General features: G+C 48.0%; 1 protein-coding gene across 2 annotated transcripts in view; it reads left to right on the forward strand.

Annotated features, from left to right (window-relative positions):
- The window catches only part of SH3PXD2B (SH3 and PX domains 2B), a 125677-nt gene that overhangs the window by 51158 nt on the left and 51393 nt on the right, over window positions 1-23126 (forward strand). For both annotated transcript variants that reach the window (XM_085002460.1, XM_021077089.2), the window contains exons 4-5: window positions 8666-8742; window positions 20420-20511. In XM_085002460.1, coding sequence (XP_084858586.1) covers window positions 8666-8742; window positions 20420-20511 — 169 coding nt within the window. The remainder of the gene's footprint in view (window positions 1-8665; window positions 8743-20419; window positions 20512-23126) is intronic.

The raw sequence follows: 23126 nt of genomic DNA on the forward strand, positions 1-23126 counted from the left end.
GCCTAAGAACATGGGCGTGGGGTTAGATGCCGTGCCATGTACTCACTGCAGGACCTTAGGCAAGACATGCCACCTCTGGGACCCTCAGTTTCTCCTGTCTCTACAGTGGGAATCATTAGAGCTCGTCACGGTTTTGTAGTAAATGGCATCTGGTATAAGGGCCACCGTGTTTGTTTTCTGCGCTGCGCAACAAATCACCACGCATTCAGCAACTTGAAACAACACTCATTTATTATCTCTCGGCCTGTTGACCAGAAGTCCAGGCACGCTCAGCTGGGTTCTCTATTTAGGATCTTAAAAGACCAAAGTCGGAGCTCCGGTTGTGGCGCAGCGGAAACGAACGCGACTAGTATCCACGAGGATGCAGGTTTGATCCCTGGCCTTGCTCAACGGGTTGGGGATCCAGCATTGCCGTGAGCTGTGGTGTAGGTCGCAGACTCGGCTCAGTGTCCGCTTTGCTGTGACTGTGGCGTAGCCTGGCAGCTGTAGGTCCAATTCAGCCCCTAGCCTGGGAACTTCCATATGCCATGGGCAGAGCAATGCGTGCCAGCAGGTTGTTCTAAGGACTAAACAAGTTAATGAATGTAAAGTACTTAGCTTTATGTTCAGCATGGGTTCAGCCCTAAAGAGCAAAAAAAAAAAAAAGACCAAAGTCAAGGTCCTGGCTGGGCGGGGCACTTCTCTGGAGGATTTGGACTTGGAGGAGAATCCACTTCCAGCCTCATCCAGGTTGTTGGCAGAATCCAATTCCTTGCGGCTCTAGGACCGAGATGCCTGTATCCTGTCTGGCTGTCCACATGCCTCATCCATCTTCATACTGGCAGCGGGGCATTGAATCTTTCCTGTGCCTGGAATCTCTCTGGCTTCTCCTCCTGCCACTAGTCAAAGAAAGCTGTCTGCTTTTAAAAGCTCATGTGATTACCTTGCACACACTTGGCTAATCCAGGATAATCTCCCTCTCTTGAAATGTACGAAGGCATATGATATAACATGATCCCAGGAGTGAGATCCCATTATTGTCACAGTGTCCAGGATTAAGGTGGGACATCTCTGGGGACCATTGTAGAAATTCTGCCTGCCTGGGCAGCACAGCCACCAGGCGCCTTCTGCGTGCCAGGCACCGTGGAGGAGTTAATGCAACCACAGCTGGTCCCAGCTCTAAGACAATCGGTGTCCCTTTCCTTCCCCTCAGAAAATTCTTACCAAAGGAATAGCATCAAAGCTTCAACTCAAGAGTTCCCATTATGGCTCACTGGGTCAGGAACCTGACAATGTAGGAGTTCCCATCGTGGCACAGTGGAGGCGAATCCGACTAGGAACCATGAGGCTGTGGGTTCAATCCCTGTCCTCGCTCGGTGGGTTGAGGATCCGGCGTTGCCGTGAGCTGTGGTGTAGGTTGAAGACGAGGCTCGAATCTGGCGTTGCTATGGCAGTGGTATAGACCATCAGCTACAGCTCCCATTAGACCCCTAGCCTGGGAACTTCCATATGCCGCAGGTGCGGCCCTAAAAAGACAAAAAGACAAAAAAAAAAAGAACCTGATAGTGTGTCCGTGAGGATGCAGGTTTGATCCCTGGCCTCACTTAGGGGGTTAAGGATCTGGCAATGGCACCAGCTGCGGCCTAGGTCACAGATGCGGCTCGGATCTGGTGTTGCTGTGGCTGTGGTGTAGGCGGGCAGCTGCAGCTCCGATTCAACCCGGGAACTTCCATATGCTGCGGGTATGGACTAAAAAGAAAAAAGAGACAAAAGGCTTCAACTCAAAAAAATGAGTTACCAAAACCAGGGTTATAGCTTCAAGTGATGATAGCTACCATTTATTAGATGTCTACTAATAAATAGACACAGTCTCTGGGCTAAGTACTTCATGTTCATTAGTCTGCTTAGTCCTTAGAACAACCCTGCTGGCAGGCATTACTATGCCCATTTCACAGATGACGCAGTTGAGGCCCAGAGAAATTATAATCACTTGCGCAAATGGCAGAGCTGGGAGTCAAACAGGTCTGGCTGGCTCCAAAATTCATGCGCAACGTCAGACAGCCCGAATTCAAATCCCAGGGCCCTCCTCATCTTGGGTAAGTTACTTAAGCACACAAAGTTTCATTTCTTCATTTGCACATCGAGATAATAATGGTACTTAGATGATAGAGTTGTTAGGAAGATTAGGTAAGCGCCTCGTATGTAACTAGCAGCGATCAAGCATTTACTGTGTCAATGTATAGATCATCAGCAAATTGCCAATTACCCGAAATCACAAATATTTAGAGCTGGACGGGCCCTTAAATCCTTTTGGTTTTGCAGACAAGAGGGGCAGGCCGGGAGACGGGGGAGACTCTCCGAGTCACCCAGGAGCCCATTCGCCCCTCCTCACTCCAGGATTCTGCAATCAGCACATCAGTGGCACCTTCCAGATACTGTCATCATCGAGTGAGTTTAGAGACAGGGTTGATGTATTTGCCAGGCCTCCATTTACTGGGAGAATCATTTGCCTAAAAACGCTAATGTTTTTAGTTCCTCCATGGGGAAAGAACACTGGAATTTTTTTCCCTGCTGGAGAAAACCCACGGTGCCAGCTGCAGCAGCCAAGTCTCGGGGCTCCAAAGCATGTGCATGAGTCCAACAGACTCAGCCCCGTGACCTCAATCAGATGGCATCTCTGCCTCTGAGCCTCAGTTTCCACATCTGTAAAATGGGACAGCGACCCCCTGCCTCACAAGCTTCTCTCCCTGGCACATAAAAAGTTCTCAGGAAAGGCAGAAACAGGGATCCTGGGGCATTCCTTGGGAATTTCTGGGCATTTCATATCTTGGAGTCCCACTTAAATGATCCATCTGGATATTCAAGTTGAAATGGGCTCTAAATGTATATTTTTCTTCAAGGAAGGAAAAGAAAGCAGCCAGTTATAACTCTTTGCTGGATGAAAGGCAAAACCAGCTCTGGAAAAACGTCCCAGGGCAGGGAAGACCTTGAGCCGACCCTCTCCGCAGCCCCTGAAAGCTTTCGTGGTTACGTAATCCTTTTTCCACCCATGAATTCGTGAAAAGGCTGTTCGCAGGGACCCACCCCGCTGTCCCTGCGCAGGACACCCACTTGTAGCGAGGGGAGAGCCCATTGGGCCCCAGGACCCCTGGAGTCTTCTTTCCCAGCCCACGTCTTAGCTTTGCCTCCAGGCCGAGGCCAAGGGCACGGACAGACGGGTGGGAGAAATGTCCCCTCTGCTAGGGGGTCAGTTTTCTGCCAAGACTGCCACGTCAGCAGAACAAAAGCAAGTTTCATGTTAGCACAAAGCCAGGGGGAGGGGAGAACGGCCCCGTGCAATTTTCCATCAGAAAGAGCTGGGGACGCCAACTTGGCAGAGGATGCAGCTTGAAAAATAAGAAGTACAGTTTGGCCTTCCTGCACCGTGGAAAACAAAAGCCTGCTCGTTCCCACCAGAGGCTGTTCTCTGCTCTGAGCACCCTTTCCGTTCCAGGAGGGCTGGGTGCAGGCACCCCGACCTCCTTCCCCAGGACGCACAGGGAAACACTTGACAGCAGACACAGACAAGGGGCTGCTGTCCCCCAGGCATTCCGCTTGGAGGCCCCAGCCAAGGGGGGTGCTGGACCCTCGGTTCTGTCCCACCGCCCGGGGTCTGAGCAGTAGCGCCGGCTCTGCTGTGGATCAGTGATGAATTGGGCTGACAGGGGCAGGGCTTAAGAACTCAGGTTGCAGACTCACAGATGTAGAGAACAGACTTGTGGTTGCCGAGGGCGCAGGGCAGAGGGGGGAGGGACTGGGAGTTTGGGGTTAGTAGGTGCAAACTGTTGCATCTGGAGTGGATAAGCCATGAGGTCCTGCTGAATAGCACAGGGAACTGTGTCCAGTCGCTTGTGATAGAACGTGATGGAAGATAATATGGAAGATAACATGAGAATATATATATATATTCTTTTTTGACCCAGCCGTATGTATGGGTCACTTTGCTGTACAGAAGACTTGGACGGAACTTACCCATCAACTAAATAAACAACTTTTTTAAAAAAGAAACCCGGTTGGGAGTGGAGGAAAGGACAGGTGCTCTTCCTTGTAAAGTGCCAGGCAGTACCGTGTAACTTCTTTTTAAAAAAAATAAATAATTACCTTTTTATAAGCACCTAGAGAGGACCAAGCCTTATGCTGGTTCAGCACAGAGATCAGGACCAAGAGACCGGTGCTGCTCTTCCATTTTGCAGATGAGGAGACTGAGGTTCTGACAGGTAAATGCCTTTCCCAAGGCGCCACAGGAAGGAAGAGACCCCCCAGGCCCTGGCCCAGGGCCTTGCTGACCACAGAGCCTGTGGCCTCCCCCGAGCATGCTACTCCTGCCACGGGGCTTCCTGTCCCGCTCGCTGGCAGGGCACCTGACATGTGCCCAGAGACGCCTATCCCACTGAGGCTGCACAGGAAGAGTGACATTGTCGGGTCACACCGCCAGGAGACAGTGAAGGCGCCTGAGCCCTCCGCCCTCTCCCGGCTCCTGCAGGCTGGGCCTCAGGTGAATTCTCTTGGGCCATAGTAGCTCTGAGATGATCCTGCGCTGGTCCTGTGGGCCCCAGCCGGCACCGTGCCCGGGGCAAATCATCATTTGAGTCGGGTCACAGCTTCTGGGTAAGAGGCCTGTACACCCCACTCTCCACCCTTCCTCTGATTTATGGAAGGGGAAATGACACCAAACTGGGGCCAACCTGGTTTTGGTAGGGACCCCTCTCGCATTTTGAGAAATAGCTTAGCGGGCAGGAAGCCTTTCCTGGGCACAATTTCTCTTTGCAGGCAGGCGTCTCTTGTTTTTCCTGAAGGCTCTGACTCTCTTAGGGAGTCTGCCCTACAAATGGTCCCACCCGTGACGGCAGTAACTTGATTACCACAGGGACTGGGGCTGGGCCGGGGATGGGAAGGCTACCAGCTTTCTCGGAATTTGGGGCCGGGGAGCTCAACCTCCCGCAGGGCCAGGGGCCACTCCCATCCCTGGAAGGACTGCCCCACCCAGAGAGTCATGAGCAGGGGCTCTCCCTGCTGAGAAACACACGTGCCAGGAGGGCAGCCACCCTCCCCAGCGCCTGGGCACGGAGGGCTCCCGCCCAGACAGGGCCTGGGAGTGAGGGAGGGAATAAGATCATTGGCTCTGGGGGGCCAGGTTGTAAACCCCTTCCCATCCCACTGCGTGATTTGTTTCTCTCATTCGAAGTGATGTCAACAATTTCCCATTCCAGAAGCCATCAGTGTTTACGGTAGGAACTTTGGGGAAAGTTTAAAGAACACAACAAAAAGGCTTTGTCTTTTCTCCTCAGAAACAAGTACTTTGATCCCTCTGATGCATTCTTTTAGATTTTTGTTTTCTCTTCTGCGAGTCCCCTGGTGGCTTAGAGGGTTAAGGATCTAGTGTTGTCACTGCTGTGGCACAGGTTCGATCCCTGGCCCAGGGAACTTCCACATGCTGCAGGTGCCGGGGAAAAAATGTTAGATTTTTTTTTTTTTCTCTACTAACAAGCATGGTGTATCAGAAACTTGACTGACTCAAACAGAATTAAACCCATCATTATAAAGGAAGAGGAGCCTTTGTTAAGGAACACGAGGAGTGTGTGTTTGATCTAGCTCACTGTGGGGTTTTTTCTTTATATGTGGAAATGAGAAGAAAAAAAAAAAAAAAAAAAGGCTTACTAAGAGGTTGACCCTATCTGCCTAATTCCTGACTGTGCCCTCTTGCCCAAGAACAAATTGTCTGGAGTTCCCGTCATGGCTCAGTGGAAAGAAATCTGTCTAGCTTCCATGAGGACGCAGGTTCCATCCCTAGCCTCCCTCAGTGGGTTAAGGATCCGGCATTGCCTTGAGCTGTGGTGTAGGTTGCAGATGCAGCTTAGATCTGGCATTGCTGTGGCTGTGGTGTAGGCTGGCAACTACAGCTCTGATTCCACCCCTAGCCTGGGAGCCTCTGTATGCCGTGGGTGTGGCCCTAAAAAGACACACACACACACACACACACACACACACACACCAAAAAAAGAACCAGTTGTCCAGTTATTTAAAATGTGACATTAACCATGTATCTTTTCAGGTGCACGTCTCCCGGACCCCCTTGCGCTGCAATTCTTTAAAAGTCAATAGGTTGTTTCCTATCATCACTTTCGACTCTGTCATGTGATGAAAACTCTTCAGGTGCTTTTCTTACCATCTCGCCCCTGCTCACCCAAGCTTGACCTGTGGAGACGGCAGTCTCACCAGAACTAGCCCAGATCAGTGGTTAACCTCCCCTCGCCCTGCCCGGCTCATCACCCAGACGCTTCTCCATGACCTGCCCCCTTGGACCAGAAGTGGGTGAGGCTCCTCGTAGCCTCCGTGCTCTGCTCTCTGGAGAGCGTGGTGTCCCCGTGCCTTCCTTGTTGACCCCTCGAGACCTCCTGGTCGCTCTGCCCGAGCATGGCAGGGGGCTTGTCTCCATCCCCCACCTCTCTGGAGGCTGGATGTCTTCTTTCTGCTTTTGCCTGCCCCCTGCTTGTGTGACAGATCTTTGATCCTCAGCGTATATACGCTTTGTTGTTGTTTTAATGTTAAAGATAACAAATCTCATTTATTTATTTTATTTGTTTATTTATTTTTGGTCTTTTGTCTTTTTAGGGCCACACCCACAGCACATGAAAGTCCCCAGGCTCGGGGTCTAATAGGAGTTTTACAGTTGCTGGTCTACACCACAGCCACAGCAACGCCAGATCCGAGCCACGTCTACAACCTACACCACAGATGATGGCAACGCCGGATCCTTAACCCACTGAGCAGGGCCATGGATCAAACCCGTGTCCTCATAGATACTAGTCAGGTTTGTTAACCACTGAGCCACAATGGGAACTCCATGTTTTTTTTTAATTAAAAAAAATTTTTTTTACATGTGTTAATGATTTTATTTTATTTTTATTTTTTTAAATGATTTTTTATTTTTTCCATTATAGCTGGTTTACCATGTTCTGTCAATTTTCTACTGTCCAGCAAGGTGGCCCAGTCACACATACATATATATCTACATTCTTTTTCTCACATTATCCTCCATCATGTTCCATCATAAGTGACTAGGTGTAGTGACCAGTGCTAAACAACAGCACTTTTTTTTTAATTTTATACGCTTCACCACCATCTCCCCATGAAGGGATCTCCTTTAAGGCTCTTAGGAACCCACCCATTTGCTTGAAACAAACCTCCTCCATACCTTTTGGCATCTTGGATATTTCCCGAAACTCTCAGTGGCATCCTTTCTATATATGTCCCTGCCTATGGCCCATAGCCTCTGCCCAGATGGCACACTGGAGGTTCTGGTACTAATACACCCCCGTGGTCAGATGTCACCGAGCAAGTAGCGGTGCTGTCTGTTAGTAGGCGGTTAGTATGAAGACCCTCCGTCAGCATTCGGTGAGGTGGGGACACTTGGAGCCCTCCGTTACAAACACTGACCAGGGAAGGAATTGGAGTGGAATCCACCTTTGTACATTGATCAAACACAAGTGCCACGTGGTGGGGGCACACACTTGACGAAAGCCCAGTCCCTATTTGGGCAGAGCCCCGTGAGTAGTGGGAAGGAAGAAGATGTAAATTGACAATGGGATGTGTGTGCATGAGAAAGAGATAGGAACTCTTTTTTTGTTTGTTTGTTTGCTTGTTTGTATGGTTTGTTTTTAGGGCTGCACTCTCAGCATATGGAGGTTTCCAGGCTACGGGTCCATTTGGAGCTCTATCTGCTGGTCTACACCACAACCACAGCCACGGCAACGTGGAATCTGAGCCGCATCTGCAACCTACACCACAGCTCACAGCAATGCCGGATCCCCAACCCAGTGAGCAAGGCCAGGGATCAAACACGTGTCCTCACGGTTACCAGTTGCATTCATTACTGCTGAGCCACCACAGGAGCTCCGAAAGAGACAGGAACTCTTAACCTGTTTGAAGGGGATAAGAGTCTCTCAGCAGGGATAGTGGGTGAGGCGGGATAGGGCAGGTGTTCCAGGCAAAGGGAAAGGCATGGAATTATGAGAGAACATGGAGTATTGGGGGAACATGAGACGAGTGCAGGGGCGTCCCCGCTGTGGTGTAGTGGATTAAGCAGCTCCAGTCACTGCTGAGGCTTGGGTTCGATCCCTTGCCTGACACAGTGGGTTAAGTGTTGCAGCAGCTGCAACACAGGTCACAGCTGTGGCTCGGATTCAGTCCCTGGACTGGGAACTTCCACATGCCTTGGGTGCAACCATAAAAAAAAAGAAAGAAAGAAAAAGAAAAGATGAGCACGAAAGGTGTGCAAAGAAAGGAGACTGCAGGGGGGGACACATCTGAGTGTCCACTGAACCACTGCCCAATCTGAGAGTCGTAGGGTTGCACAGGGGACCTCAGATCATCAGGCCTTCCTTCTCTGGTTTGATTCCGGCCTCCCTTATCACGTCAAGCGAGTCCCACTCCCTGAAGCCCTTGCACTGCAGCTGTGAGCAGGGCTTTAGAGGACCGAGCGTGGGGCAGTCCAGGTGCTGTGGACCTCCAGCAGCAGGTACTGATGGCAGCCAGGAGTTTAGGTACCACTCAGGCCAGCCAAAGGCCACCACATCCTCGTCCTCCCAGATTGCTGAGAGTTGTCACCACTCCCTTACTACGCCGTATTCATTCTTGTTTTCTGCAGGCAAAATTCTCTTCCGACGGAGCCACATCCGGGACGTGGCTGTCAAACGCCTGATACCGATTGATGAATACTGTAAGGTAAGTTTGAGGAATGCCAGCACTTCCCTGTGTCTCGTGTCTTCCCCTTGGGTTTTTTCTTTTCTTTTCTTTTTCTTTTCTGACTAAAGGATGCCCATTGTGAAAGATCTATACAAGTGAAAAAAATGTAAAGAAATTAGAAAAACCAATCACTGATGATTTCTCAACTCAGAGACAACATTTATAAAGATTTTGCCGTATTTCCTTTCTCTCTTTTCTCTCTGTGTGCATTTCTTTATGGTGTTGAGACCATCCCATATGTTATTTTGTCATTCTTTCTCTTTTCTTTCATGTTGTAATTTAAGAATTTCCCCCATGCAATTAAAAATCTCCTTGAGCCTATTTTTCATGGCTGCATAGTATTCCACTGTGGGTGCAGGTTCTAGAAGTTACCTCTGTTGTTGAACAGGGCATCTGACTTCCAATCCCTCTGGAGTCTGTCTGCCTTTTGGTTATATTTCATTTGATGTGAGTCTGTGATCAGGAAAGAAGCATATTTTTCTTTTGTTTAGCTTCCTTTACCTTTAGTATTTATTTCTCTAACTTAAAATCATTAGCAGATTACTCAGCCATTAAAAAAAAAGAATGAAATAATACCATTAGTAGCAACATGGATGGGCCTAGAGATTATTATGCCAAATGAAATGAGTCAGACAAAGATAAACATCATATGATATCACTTATATGCTAAATCTAAAATATGATGCAAATGAACTTATTTACAAAACATAAACAGATTCACAGACGTAGAAGACAACTTTACAGTTTCCAAAGGGGAAAGTGGAGAAGAGGGGTAAATTAGGAGTTCGGTATTAGCAGGTACAAACTACTAAATATAAAATAGATAAACAGGGACCTACTGTATAGCACAGGGCACTATATTCAATATCTTGTAACAAACCATAATGGGAAAGGATGTGGAAAAGAATGTATAAGAATATATTAAAAACGGAATCACTTTGCTGTACATCAGAAACTAACACAACATTTGTAAATCGCCTATATTTCAATTTTTATAAGTTTTTTTTTTTTATTTTTTTGCCTTTTTGCCATTTCTTGGGCCGCTGCCGTGGCATATGAAGGTTCCCAGGCTAGGGGTCTAATCGGAGCTGTAGCCACCAGCCTACGCCAGAGCCACAGCAACGTGGGCTCTGAGCCACGTCTGCAACCTACACCACAGCTCATGGCAACGCTGGATCCTTAACCCGCTGAGCAAGGCCAGGAATCGAACCTGGAACCTCATGGTTCCTAGTCGGATTTGTTAACCACTGAGGTTCGACGGGAACTCCTAAAAAGTTTTTATATAAAAGTAAAAACTAGCTAAATTATTTTAAAAAAATAATCACTAGTACTCTGATCGGAGAAGGGTTAGAACAACAAAAAATGCCTTAAAACAGAGCAGTGAATGCTCTCTCCCCCTAAGATCAGGAACGAAGCAAGGGTATCTGCTCTCTCTACTTCTCATCTACATTTTACTAGAGAGTCTAGCTGGTGGACACAAACAAGAGAAAGAAATAAAAGGCATACAGATCAGAAAGGAAGACGTAAAACTGCCTTGATTCACAGATGGCATGATTCTAGTGTAGAAAATCATGAGGAACCCACAAAAAATCCTGCGAAAACTAATAAATGAGCTCCATGAGATAACGAAATACGAGGCAAATATGCAGAAATCAATTGTTTCTATATACTAATAGCGAACAACCCAAAAGTGAAATTAGGAAAATAATTCCACTCATAATAGCATCAAAAAGAATAAAATAATTAGGAATAAATTCAGTAAAAGAAGTGTAAGATTTGTACACTGAAACTATAAAATACTGTTGAGAGAACTTAAAGAAGCTTCAAATTAATGGCGAGACATTTCATACTCATGGATTCGAAGACTCCATAGTGTTAAAATGGCAGTTCTCCCCCAGCTGATCTACTGAGTCAATCCAGTCTCTGACAAAATCTTGGTAGGCTTTTTTGTAGAAATTAACAAGCTGACCCCTAAAGTGTATAGGGAAGTGCCAAGGACTCAGAATAGCTGAAACAATTTTGATAAAGAAGAACAAGGAGTTCCCGTCATGGCTCAGCAGAAACGAATCTGACTAGCATCCATAAGGTTGCAGGTTCAATCCCTGGCCTTGCTCAGTGGGTTAAGGATCTGGCATTGCTGTGGCTATGGGGTATGCCAGCAGCTACAGCTCCAGTTCATCCTCTAGCGCAGGACCCTCCATATACCACAGGTATAGTCCTAAAAGGACCCCCCCCCCCAAAAAAAAAGAAAGAAAAGGAGTTCCCGTCGTGGCACAGTGGTTAATGAATCCGACTAGGAACCATGAGGTTGCGGGTTTGATCCCTGGCCTTGCTCAGTGGGTTAAAGATCTGGCGTTTCGGTGAGCTGTGGTGTAGGTCGCAGACACGGCTCAGATCCCACGTTGCTGTGGCTGTGGCGTAGGCCGGCGGCTACAGCTCCTACTAGACCCCTAGCCTGGGAACCTCCATATGCCGTGGGAAGCAGCCCTAGGAAAGGCAAAAAAAGACAAAAAAGAAAAGACAACATCTGTCCAAAGAGTTAGACGCGGTTGTTCGTAGCAGCATTAATTCATAATAGCCCCAAATTGGAAGCATTCCATATATCCATCATCTGATAACTAGGTAAAGAAAATGTAGAATAGGCGTTCAATGGAATATTATCCAACAGTAAAATAAACAGAGTGAAATACTGATCAGAGTGGCACCATGAATGAACCTCAGAAACATGATGCCACGTGAAAGAAGCCAGATGCCAGAGATTGCATATTGCATGATTCCATTTACATGAAATGTGCAGGAAGGCACATTTTGAGAAACAGAAAGCAGATCGGTGGTTTCCTGGGCCTTGGGGCAGTGGATGTGGAGATTGATTGCAAGGGAGGTTGGAGAAAATTCTTGAGGAGATGGAAAATTCTAAAACGAGATGGTGGTGATGGTTGCCCAACTCTGTAATTTGCATTTGAATCATTGCATTGTGTACGAAGAAGAAGAACGGGGAACTTTTACAGTAGATAAATGATAGGGGGGCAGTGCGGCAGGACACCCCCTCTCTTGGCAGGAGACGTTATGAAGGGGAGAACACCGCTCCTGATCATTTTTATGGGGAATGACCTCATTTCATCCTTTCAGTAACCTTGAGAAGTAGGTTTTATTTTTTCCATTGTGTTGATGAGGAAATGGAGACCCAATAAAACTACAGTATTAATTTGGAGGGTTTGAGAGTTGAACCCAGGCCTTTTATAATTTCAGCATTCGCATACCATTCACAGCCTCTAAGAAAGTACAAAAAGGGATCCTTAGGAAGGGGTAGGACCAGGAGTTCCTGTTGAGCACAGTGGGTTCGGAACCCAGCTAGTATCCATGATGATACGGGTTCGATCCCTGGCCTCGCTCGGTGGGTTAAGCATCTGGCGATGCAGTGAGCTGTGGTGTAGGTCACAGACATGGCTCAGATCCCGTGTTGCTGCTACAGCTCTGATTTGACCCCTAGCCTGGGAACATCCATATGCCACAAGTGCAGCCCTAAAAGGGGGGGGGGGGGTAGGACCAGTCACTCGGCACAAAGGCAGGAAAGTTGACCTCTTCTGCTCTTTGTCATTTTCCAGACTTCTAGGGCCTACAATTTCCTTGTCCGGGCCTTGCTGGCAAGAACTTTGAACCCCTCAGGGTCACCTTGGCCAGCTAGTAAGTTCCAGCTGGTTCCTTTCCAGAAGCTGTTGTCTCAGCCCAAGTTGTGCTCTCTTGCTCTGCCCTGGACCACCCAACTTCTCTCCTGTCACATCTTGCTCTCACCCAGGGCTTCGCAAACCCCTGGACATTCGATTTGGAAAAGGAAATATAAAACCCGAAGGGATAAGGGACAGCAACAGCTGCCTGCATCTGGCTAGGCTTGGAATAGTCCAGAGATCATGAACTGACCTGAATTAACCACAGGGAAGAAAACTGCTTCTGTTAAATGAGCCTCATGGAAGTTACTGCCCCTGCTCTTAATGCCTCCTAAGATGCAGAACAGATATCTGGGGGTTTGGCTTGGCCACATTCCCTGGGCTTGGCTTCAAGGGAACTGTCTTCCTGGAAGGAGATGAAACCATCCCTTTTGTCACAAGGTCCGCAAAGTCTTTTAGAAACTTCATAGGCTTTCACATAACATTTGGTCTCTGTCGTTGACATTGGTGTGAGCTGACTTAAGGCAGTTTGATCTATCATGTTAGCCATGTTTTGATAGGAATTGGTAGTTTCCTGTAGGTAAAGATACAAGAGTGTTGTAGATGTCCCCCAGACTAGCTACCAACTAGGAAGAAGCATTTTGCTCTACCAGATCTATTAGAAAATAGATTAACTATTTTCTAATAATAATAGTTAATAGATTAACTATTTTAATAATAAATAATTATTATAATAATATAATTATAATACTACTACTAATAATAATAATTTTAATAATAGTTAATAGATTATTTTTCTAATAATAATAGTTAATAGATTAACTATTTTTCTAATAATAATAGTTAACAGATTAACTATTTTCTAATAGATCTGGTAGAGCAAAAGTTATATATAAATATACAGTTATATATAAATGTAATTAACAGAGTTTGGTGTTGGCACAAAGATGGCCAAACCATTGGAACAAAATAGAGAACCTGGAAACAGGCCCATGTGCATTTGGACACTTTGATACTGCCGAAAGCAACTTTGCAGATCACTGAAGAGAGGTGGGATTTGGGGGGGCGGGGCCACGCCTGAGGACATAAAGTTCTCAGGGCAAGGATCAGACCCAAGCCACAGCAGTGGCAATGCTGAGTCCTTAACTGCCAGGCCACCAGGGAACTCTGAAAGGTAGGATTTTTGAGAGGAGAAACCAGTGGATATCCCTGGAAAAAACAAATAATTGATAGCGACCCCTGACTCATACCACACATGTAATCATTTCCAAGGACATTAAAGACCTAAATGGAAGAGGCCATTAGGAAAGGGTTTAGAAGTTAAAAATGGGGGCCTCCCCGTCGTGGCTTAGTGGTTAATGAATCCGACTAGGAACCATGAGGTTGCGGGTTCCATCCCTGCCCTTGCTCAGTGGGTTAAAGATCTGGTGTTGCCGTGAGCTGTGGTGTAGGTCACAGATGTGGCTCAGATCTGGTGTTGCTGTGGCTCTGGTGTAGGCTGGCAGCTATAGCTCCGATTCGACCCCTAGCCTGGGAACCTCCATATGCCGCGGGAGAGGCCCTAGAAATAGCAAAAAAACAACCACAAAAAAAAAAGGAAGTTAAACATGGGAAAATGTCTTCATCATCGCAGCTGTAGAGGGACTTCTAAAGACACAAAAAGTACCAAGCATAGAAAGATTGATTTATTTGGCTACATTAAATTGAAGAACGTCTGTTCATCAAAAGACACAATGAAAACAACACCCAGGCAAATCCTACCACACATACAAGCATTTGTTTTGAAGCAGCTCCCTAAATAGTGGCTCAAGTTGTTCTGTAAACTCGCTGAAATACCAGCTGTCTTGTCTGACACTCCTTTGCAGGAAAGTTTCCTCAGTACAGATGCAGTGAGATCCTAGTGGCAGGATCCGCCAGTCCTAACCATGGACTGACAGTAAATCTTCAGGAAGAGACAGAACACGGAGGTTCTAGAATCCTGGGCCCAGGGCATCCTTTAAAAGGATGTGTGATGCTGGGCTGACCATGTTCTATTTATGCAAGGGCCATCTCACCTTCTACCGGTGAAGGAAATTCATTCTAACTGTTCTGCTGGTGTATGGAAGCTCTGGTGCTGGTCAGAGGTAAAGACAGCAGAAGCCCTGAAGCAGTCTTTTCTGAGGCGTTGCTGCTGCAGCTGGGGCAGGTCGCAGCTACAGCTCAAATTCGATCCCTGGGCCGGGGACTTCCACAGGCTGTGGGTGTGTGTGGGGGGGGAATAAAAAGAAAAACTGAGACTCCACCAAACTAAAAAGCATCTGTACAGCAAAGGAAATCATCATGAGAGTGAAAAGGCAACCTACAAATGGGAGAAAATGTTTGCAAATTTTAATTTAATTAATCCCCCAAATATATAAGGAACTCATCCATCTCAATAGCAAAAGAGCTAATAACCCAGTCTTAAAATGGGCTAAAGCCTCCAGAGAAGATAGCCACATGACAAACAGGTGTATGAACAGTTAACGTCAATAATCATCAGGGAGGAGTTCCCTTTGTGGCTCAGCGGTAATGAACCCAACTAGGATCCATGAGGATGTGGGTTCGATCCCTGGCCTCACTCAGTGGGTTAAGGATCCGGCATTGCCATGAGCTGTGCTGTAGATCACAGATGCGGCTTGGATCCCTCATTACTGTGGCTGTGGTGCAGGCCAGTGGCTGCAGCTCTAATTTGACCCCTAGCCTGGGAACCTCCGTATGCCGTATGCCGTGGGTGTGGCCCTAAAAAGCAAAATAAAAAATAAAATTTCTTGCAGTTCCCATTGTGGCGCAGGAGAAACAAATCCAACTAGTATCCACGAGGATGTGGGTTCGATCCCTGCCCTCGCTCAGTGCGTTAAGGATCTGGTGTTGCCGTGAGCTGTGGTGTAGGTCACAGACACAGCTCAAATCCCACCTTGCTGTGGCTGTGGCGTAGGCTGGCAGCTGTAGCTCTGATTTGACCTCTAGCCTGGAAACTTCCCTGTGCCACACCTTCGGCTCTAAAAAGACAAAAAAAAATAAAATTTCTTCCATTAAAAAAAAAAAAAATCAGGGAAATTAGATCCAAACGACAATGAGATTTCACCTCACACCTGTCAGGATGGCTGTTACCAAAAACAGCAACAGACTTCCCTGTGGCTTGGTTTGCAGCTGTGGTGTGGGTTCAATCCCTCGCCCCAGAACTTCCACACAATGTGGGCATGGCCGAAGGACGGAAGAAGAGAAAACGAAAGAAAAGAAGGGAGGAAAAACCAACCAATAACAAGATAAGTTTCGGTGAGGATATAGAGAAATTGGGAACCTGGCACATTGTGGGTGGGAATGCAAAATGCCACCACCATGAAAAACAGCACGGAGAGTCCTCCAAAAATTAAAAATAGAACTAGCATATAGTCAATCCTATTTCTGGATATTTGTCCAAAGGAATTAAAGTCAGGATCTGCAAGAGATACGAAGACTGCCATGTTCATTGCAGCACTATTCACAATAAGCCAAGACGTAGAAACAGCCTAAATGTGGCCAATACACGAAATGGGAGACTATTCAGCCGTTAAAAAGAAGGAAGTTCTGCAACACGTGACAATGTGGACAAGCCTGAATTATGCTCAGCGAAATAAGCCAGTCACAGAAAAATCAAAAATGATAGGATTCCACTTACATGAGGCATCTGAAATCGTCAAATTCGTAAAGTCAGAGAGTAAAAGGGTGGTTGCCAGGGGCTTGTGGGGAGGGGGAACATGAGGAGTTACTAAGCAGTGGGCATCAGGTTGCAGTCAAGCAAGATGATCAGTTCTAGAGGCCAGCGATACCACAGCCAGCAGTACCACACTGTGCCTTCTTTCTAGCCGAGGCGTTGTTATTTAACTGAATCAGCTCGCTGACTCTAAAATCACCTCCGGAAGCAGCACACCGTTGTATTGATGTGGTCCAAAAAGCCAGAGGCTTGAGTGTTTATCAAGCAGCTAGTATGTGATGGAGTATGTGATGGAGACCTTACAGCCACTTCCTCACTTATTCTGTGGCACAACCCTCCGAGAAGGGTGATGGTTATTTCCATTTTACAGATGAGCAGACTGAGGCTCAGAGGCTCAGAGGAGAGGGGACGTGGCCAGAGCCAGGACCAGGAGCTGGATCTGTCTGACTTTTCCTAATTACCCTCAGCAAGCAGGACTTGCCCGCCTCCCCTCCACTCTTGCCCCTGCATCAGCTGGCCACATCTGTCCAAAGGGCCAGCATCCCAGGCGGAACAGAACCAGAGTTTTCCTGGAACTGTGATTCTTTGTCATTGCTGAGCGAACATAAGATGATTCTGGAGCATTTCAGAAGCAGAGCTATTGCTGTGCCCCAGGTCATGTTTTTGCTCTTAGCCTGTCCTTCCAAAATGAAAGGGGCAAGTAGCTAAGCACTGGGCACTGGCTTTTAGAAGTAACTTGGCTTTATGTGACGTTTTGGGGGTTTGGTTTGGCTTTTACCTCCTCGGAACTGCTCAAAACCCCATGAGAACGTGGCATTCTTGGGAGGTTTCCATGGGCCTCGTTGTCTCTCCTGCACTGGTCCATTCAGGGCCTCAGCCCCTTTCAGCAGAGACACCCTGGGGGGCCGCCTCTAGGTGGGGACCTCACCATCCCAGGGCTTACCCAGCTCTACCCAAACAGGGCCATGTCCGGGCCTCTCCCTCACATCATTTATCCAGCAGATGCTCTGATCAGATCCTCCCAGACTGTCTGGGCATGTAAGGAAGAAACAGTGGATTTGGGCTGCAGGAACTGGAGTCGGCTGGCTTGGGGCTCAGGTCCTTCCCCAGAACCTCCGTTTCTCTATCTCTAAAGTGGGCCCGCCCTTTCAGGATTCTATGATGTGATGCAGACGAATGCATTTTAGGAGCCATCAAGTGCTGAGCCAACAGAAGGGAATGTTGGTTTTGCAGTCTGGGGGGAGCCACAAGATTTCTGCACACAAAGCAGCCAGGACACACCGCAGTCCAGCGTATAATCAGCTCCTTCATTATGTGGTTGCAACTGCAAGAGCTGCAGGATTTCAGAGGAGAGAGCGACCCACGGGGAGCCACAAGACAGCAGGAGAGTGAATACTCACTGCTCCAAACCAGAAAGAGGAAGGGGTCAGAAGTGGGAGGTGCGAGGAGTCTGCTCTCTCCCCCTTGGGCTCTCTGCCTCTGTGTCTTTTTTTTTTTTTTTTCTGTACCCGCAGCACTTGGCAGTTCCCTGGACCATCTCTGCCTCTGGCCTGGAAAAGCCTGGTCCCTGGGGATTTGCTGCAGAGCAGACACTACTTCAAGGCTAATTAAAAAAAAAAAAAAAAAATCAAGGCGCCATAAGTACCAGGTCCTTGAAGTCAGCATCCTTCATCTCAGGATAGAGAGGGACAGTTACCAGAGAAGATGCCCTACTTAAACCATGTCCATCCAGCTTACTGAATTTCCCACTTTAGGTTTGGGGCAGATCATACCTCAGGAGGGGGGAAGCAGCTTGAAGTCAGAGCCTGACTCAAGGATCATGTCCCATTAGCACCCCACGTGACTATCGAGGGGTGAATGCTTAAACAAAACGTGTTGTAAACATACACTGGAATATTATTCAGCCTTGAAAAGGAAGAACATTCTGACACGTGCTATCACATGGATGAACCTGAGGACATTCTTCCAAGTGATATAAACCAGTCACAAGAGGACAAATACTGTAGGATGGCACTGATACAAGGTACCTAGAATAGGCAAATTCGTGCAGCAGAAAGTCAAATGGAGGTTGCCGGGGACTGGGGAGGGGGAACAGAGTAGTGCTGTTGGATAGGGGCAGGGTGTCATCTTACAAGGGGAAGAGCTCTGAGGATGGATGGTGGGGATGGTTGCACAGGAGCAGGAATGTCCTCGGTTGCCACTGAGCTGTGCACTTAACGCTGGTGACGATGATAACGGTGCTCTGTGTATTTTACCGCAATTAAAACGTTTTAAACATCAGAACAATAAATCATGTAGGATCAAAGTACCTCCCCCTGAAAACCCTGTGGAAGGCACCCCATTGGAGACCCCCATCCATCTCTCTATTAGGGGGTCACAGCCCAGGTGCAGGGCTGGAAAATCACTTTGGGTGGGGGTAGCCTTTAGAGGCTTCTTGTACAGAAAAGAAAAGGCATGTCTTTTCCATCGCAGACTCACACTCAGCGTGGCAGGAGGGCATACGAGACACAGCAGGGGACCGGGACCTGCGGAGAGAGCAGGGTCCCGCCTCACCCCACAGCATGTCAGTGCTGCTTAAAATCGTGCACCTATGCTGGCCCTCTCCCTGCGCAGAAGTTTATAATAAAGTGTGTACATGGGAGTTCTCGTCGTGGCTCAGTGGTTAATGCATCCAACTGGGAACCATGAGGTTGCGGGTTCGGTCCCTGCCCTTGCTCAGTGGGTTAAGGATCCGGCATTGCTGTGAGCTGTGGTGTAGGTTGCAGATGCGGCTCGGATCCCGCGTTGCTGTGGCTGTGGTGTAGGCCGGCGGCTACAGCTCTGATTAGACCCTTAGCCTGGGAACCTCCATATGCCACGGGAGCGGCCCAAGCAATGGCAAAAAGACAAAAAAAAAAAAAAAAAATTAAATTAAATAAAAAAAAATAAAGTGTGTGCATGAAATAACCCTATGGCACTCCAATGAATATCCTCAGAACCCGTGCCCGGGGGCTTATGTAAGTATTTGTTAAATAAGCTGTTTATTCATTACAGAGCCATGTCTTAGTTTCAGATGCTTTCATGATGGGATGTCCTCTATAATTCTGTCCTTCAGTGCTAGGCATGCAGAAGACGTCTATTGAATCCTTGAGTGAATACCCGTTGGTAGATAAATGTATTAAATACCCAGGCCCACTTCGTGTCCCTCACCCCCACCTCCCTATCCAGCCCGTCGGCAGGGACAGTTGAGGCTCCTTTGACGGATGAGCCAAGGGGGCAGATGAACGTGGACTTGGGCAGGGGGACGTCCCGGAGGTTTCAACCTCTAATACGGGAACGTCTAACCTCTTCCTAATTCATAAATAGTCCCTTCACTTGCAAACCTCAGATCCCTGAGTTCGGAACATGCAGGCAGGTTGGAAACAACCCAGATGTTCCCTGCAGGCCACTGGTTGGATAAAGCATGAGCTAGCTGTCCACAGACATCCAATAGGAGGGGTGTCACAGAAGAAAAAGACACAGGGAGTTCCCGTCGTGGCTCACTGGTTAACAAACCCGACTAGGATCCATGAGGATTCAGGTTCGATCCCTGGCCTCGCTCAGTGGGTTAAGGATCTTGCATGGCTGTGGCTGAGGTGTAGACCCAGCAGCTGTGGCTTCAATTCGACCCCTGGCCTGGGAATTGCCGTGGGTGCAGCCCTAAAAAGTGAAAAGAAAAAGAAAAATGACACAGCATGAAGTTCACAATTTTTAAAAAATTTTTGTTGAAGTAGAGTTGATTGGCCATGTTGTATTAGTTTCCGGTATACAGCAAAGTGGTTCAGTTATATATTCGTGTGTGGGTGTGTGTGTACATACATATATAATGGGTGTGTATATGAACCCATATATGTGTATACTTTTTCAGCTCATTTTCCGTTCTGGTTTATTACAAAATATTAAATATTGTTCTGTATGCTATACAGTAGGACCTTGTTCACAATTTGTTGTTTTCTCTAAATGTGTGCGTGTTATTTGTCCAGATATGCTTGTAATATATATATGTGTGTGTGTGTATACAGACCATGTGTGTGTGTGTGTGTGTGTGTGGTCCCCAAACCAGCAGTGGCAACATCACCAGGGAACTTGGCTAGAAACGCACACTCTCAGGCCCCACGCCAGACCTACTGAATCCAAAATTCTGGGGGTGGGGCCCAGTCCCCCGGGTGACAGGGATGCCTGCCCGGGTTTGAGGAAGGCCCCTGGGCCATCCTGGCACCCCGCCCCTTCCTTTGGGCTCATCCACATGTCTCTTCCACAGGCTCTGATCCAGCTGCCCCCCTACATATCTCAGTGTGATGAGGTGCTGCAGTTCTTTGAGACAAGACCTGAGGACCTGAATCCCCCCAAAGAGTAAGTTGGTCTGTGGATGTCCCCAACGCCCACTCTCACAGCCCCGCTCCTGCCAGGAGGCAATGGAGGAAAGCTTAGTAAGAATTAAACCAGATTCCATCAATGGAGCCCTGGCTGGGCCTCATTCCATGCAGCCTTCCCAGGGACTGCAGGTAGCGAGAGGTGAGTTTTACAGGTGAGGGAGCCAGCCGAGTGCACGCCTCAGTCCTCTAACGCCCCACGCTTACCCCGGTGCCTGAACGGGGAGACCGTGAGCCCTCGACGCAGGGACTGTGTGCCTTGTCCTGGAAAGTGGGTGCGCCCAGGATGGTCGGGGCATGAATGATCGAGTGACTGCGATCTGCTTGAAGTCCCATTGCCTGAGTGACAGGCCCGGGGGGTGATCCCAGCCGGCCTCCAAAGCTGTCCAGACCTCCACCTGTTCCCGTAGCAGACAGGTGCAGGTCAGCGCATGCCTCCAGCCGCCCAGTCACAGAATGTCAACACCCCCTAGCTGCCAGCCCTTCCACACCAAGAATTGATGGCACCAGCAGCCCTGCCAGCGTGAAACACTGATGTCAACGTGGTGCTTTTTTTAAAAGCCCTTTCTGGGGAAGAAACATCATATGTGTCCGCAAAAAAGAAGGAGTCTGTCTAACAGAGAAAGCAGAGTGGGGGAGGAGGACGGAGACCACAGGTGCTAGGGCAGTCCTGGGTCATAGGAGCGAGACCTGGCAGGGTCGGGTGTCCATTTGGGCCCTGTCAAGAAGGGTCGAGAAGGGCCAGCGAGGCTCTGTTTTGGGAGAAACATGACCTGCTCCTCTTTGCACTGAGCTTAACTCACTGCCCCGAACAGCAATAAATGACCCAGGCTGACATCAGTTAAACAATGATGGGCTAAACACATTACGTAGCTTGAGCTAGCAGGACTCATGTTCCTTTCTGGAAGTGAATCTGTTGATATTACAAAGCTTACTTTTTAAATGGACCTGTAAGGAGAAAGCATCAAAGTTTTAACGCGTAAAATCAGGATGGATATGTATAGACAGGCAGTGACATGTAGAATCAAGTTCAGCAGCCACAGAGAGTGAGCCGATCACCCAGGACTAATGGTTTAACTACCACACAGAAGATAAACTTAACTTTCTACAATCAGCGTATTATAATAAATACTGTTTCCTGTGACAAACACAGAGAAGGTGAATACGGCTTCTGAGAGCCAGCACTTGGGAGCGTGGGGATGGCGTTCCGTAAAGGACCACAGTAAATCTTTTGAATGAGAACATCACAAGGGAACGCGTTGCTGACACATGGACTTTTTTGGAAAGATACAGAATAAGTGTAAATCTGCTAATGGGCCTGCAGCCCATCCCGGCCAATATTTCTGTGCTTGCTGTCTTTAGCATCTGTGCCTGGTAAACATACCCCAGCTTTTCTCGACATAACAAGACATGGTGAAATATTCTCAAGGGACCTTTGTGTCCAGCCCTCCCAGGAGTTCTGGATAAAACTGCAAAATCAGGCTTGAAGCCCCTGGCTTCGATTCTCCTTTCTAGATGAGGCGAATCAAAGGACATGGAGCTTGCAGTGTTCAGTTTCCACTTCATTCTCTCCTAAAACTGCCAGGCAGGAGCTGTCATCTTCATTTTATGATGAGGAAGTTGAGGTTTCAAATAACGAGACTCACCCAAGGTCATACAGTTTGAAAGAGGTGAAGGTGAATTTCCAATTTCCTCCAGGTCTGCCTAAGCCTTTTTGTTTTTGGTTTTGGTTTGTTTGGTTTTTTGTTTTTTGTTTTTGGGGTTTTTTTTTTTTTTTTTTTTTTTTTTTTTTTTTTTTTTTGGCTTTTTAGGGCCACACCCACAGCATATGGAAGTTCCCAGGCTAGGGGTCGAATCAGAGCTGTAGCCTCTGGCCTACACCACAGCCATAGCAACTTAGGATCCAAGCCATGTCTGAAACCTACACCACAGCTTATGGCAACACCAGATCCGTAACCCACTGAGCAAGGCTAGGGATCAAACCTGCATCCTCATGGATGCTTGTCGGATTCATTAACCACTGAGCCAGGACAGAAACTCCTGCCTGAGTCTTAACAGAAGCTGGGTGCTGGCTCTGTGTGTGTGCCTCCCACACGAGGCATCACCAGGGTTAAAGGAATCTGGGTTTGCATTCGGGTACATCCAGCTTCAAATTCCGCTTCTACCACACGTAGGCTTTTTAACATTAGGACTCAGTTTCCCTCCTTGTGAAATGGGAATGACCGTGTGCCTACGATTACAGTGACCGTGGAATGGCTGCCACGAGTAGAAATTCCAGGAACTTGCCAGATGCTCAGAAAGGCGGCTCGTGGTATTTTTCCTCTCTGGACACCCAAGCTTAGCTGCTTTTACACCAGGTGTCCAGGTGATAGACCTTCTCAGGGATGGTGGCTTGGTACCTTTCAAGCCGAGTGGTTCTGGGCGCTCGACTTCTCATCCTTGCGCCTGTCCCCTCTCTTGGGGGTTGGGTCCGATGACACCTCCCCTGCAGCCTTGCTTGGGAACCCACTGCCAAGTTGTGGGGAGAAGCACTTGGCGAGTGCTCCGCAAACCTGACTTGGTGGCCACAGAAGAAGGAACTCCAGCCCCGACCTG

This window comes from Sus scrofa, chromosome 16 (assembly GCF_054392235.1).
Source record: "Sus scrofa isolate SSC_HxYL_T2T_F1_AM1 chromosome 16, Sscrofa_HxYL_maternal_Yorkshire_Landrace_v2.0, whole genome shotgun sequence".
Classification (NCBI taxonomy): domain Eukaryota; kingdom Metazoa; phylum Chordata; class Mammalia; order Artiodactyla; family Suidae; genus Sus; species Sus scrofa.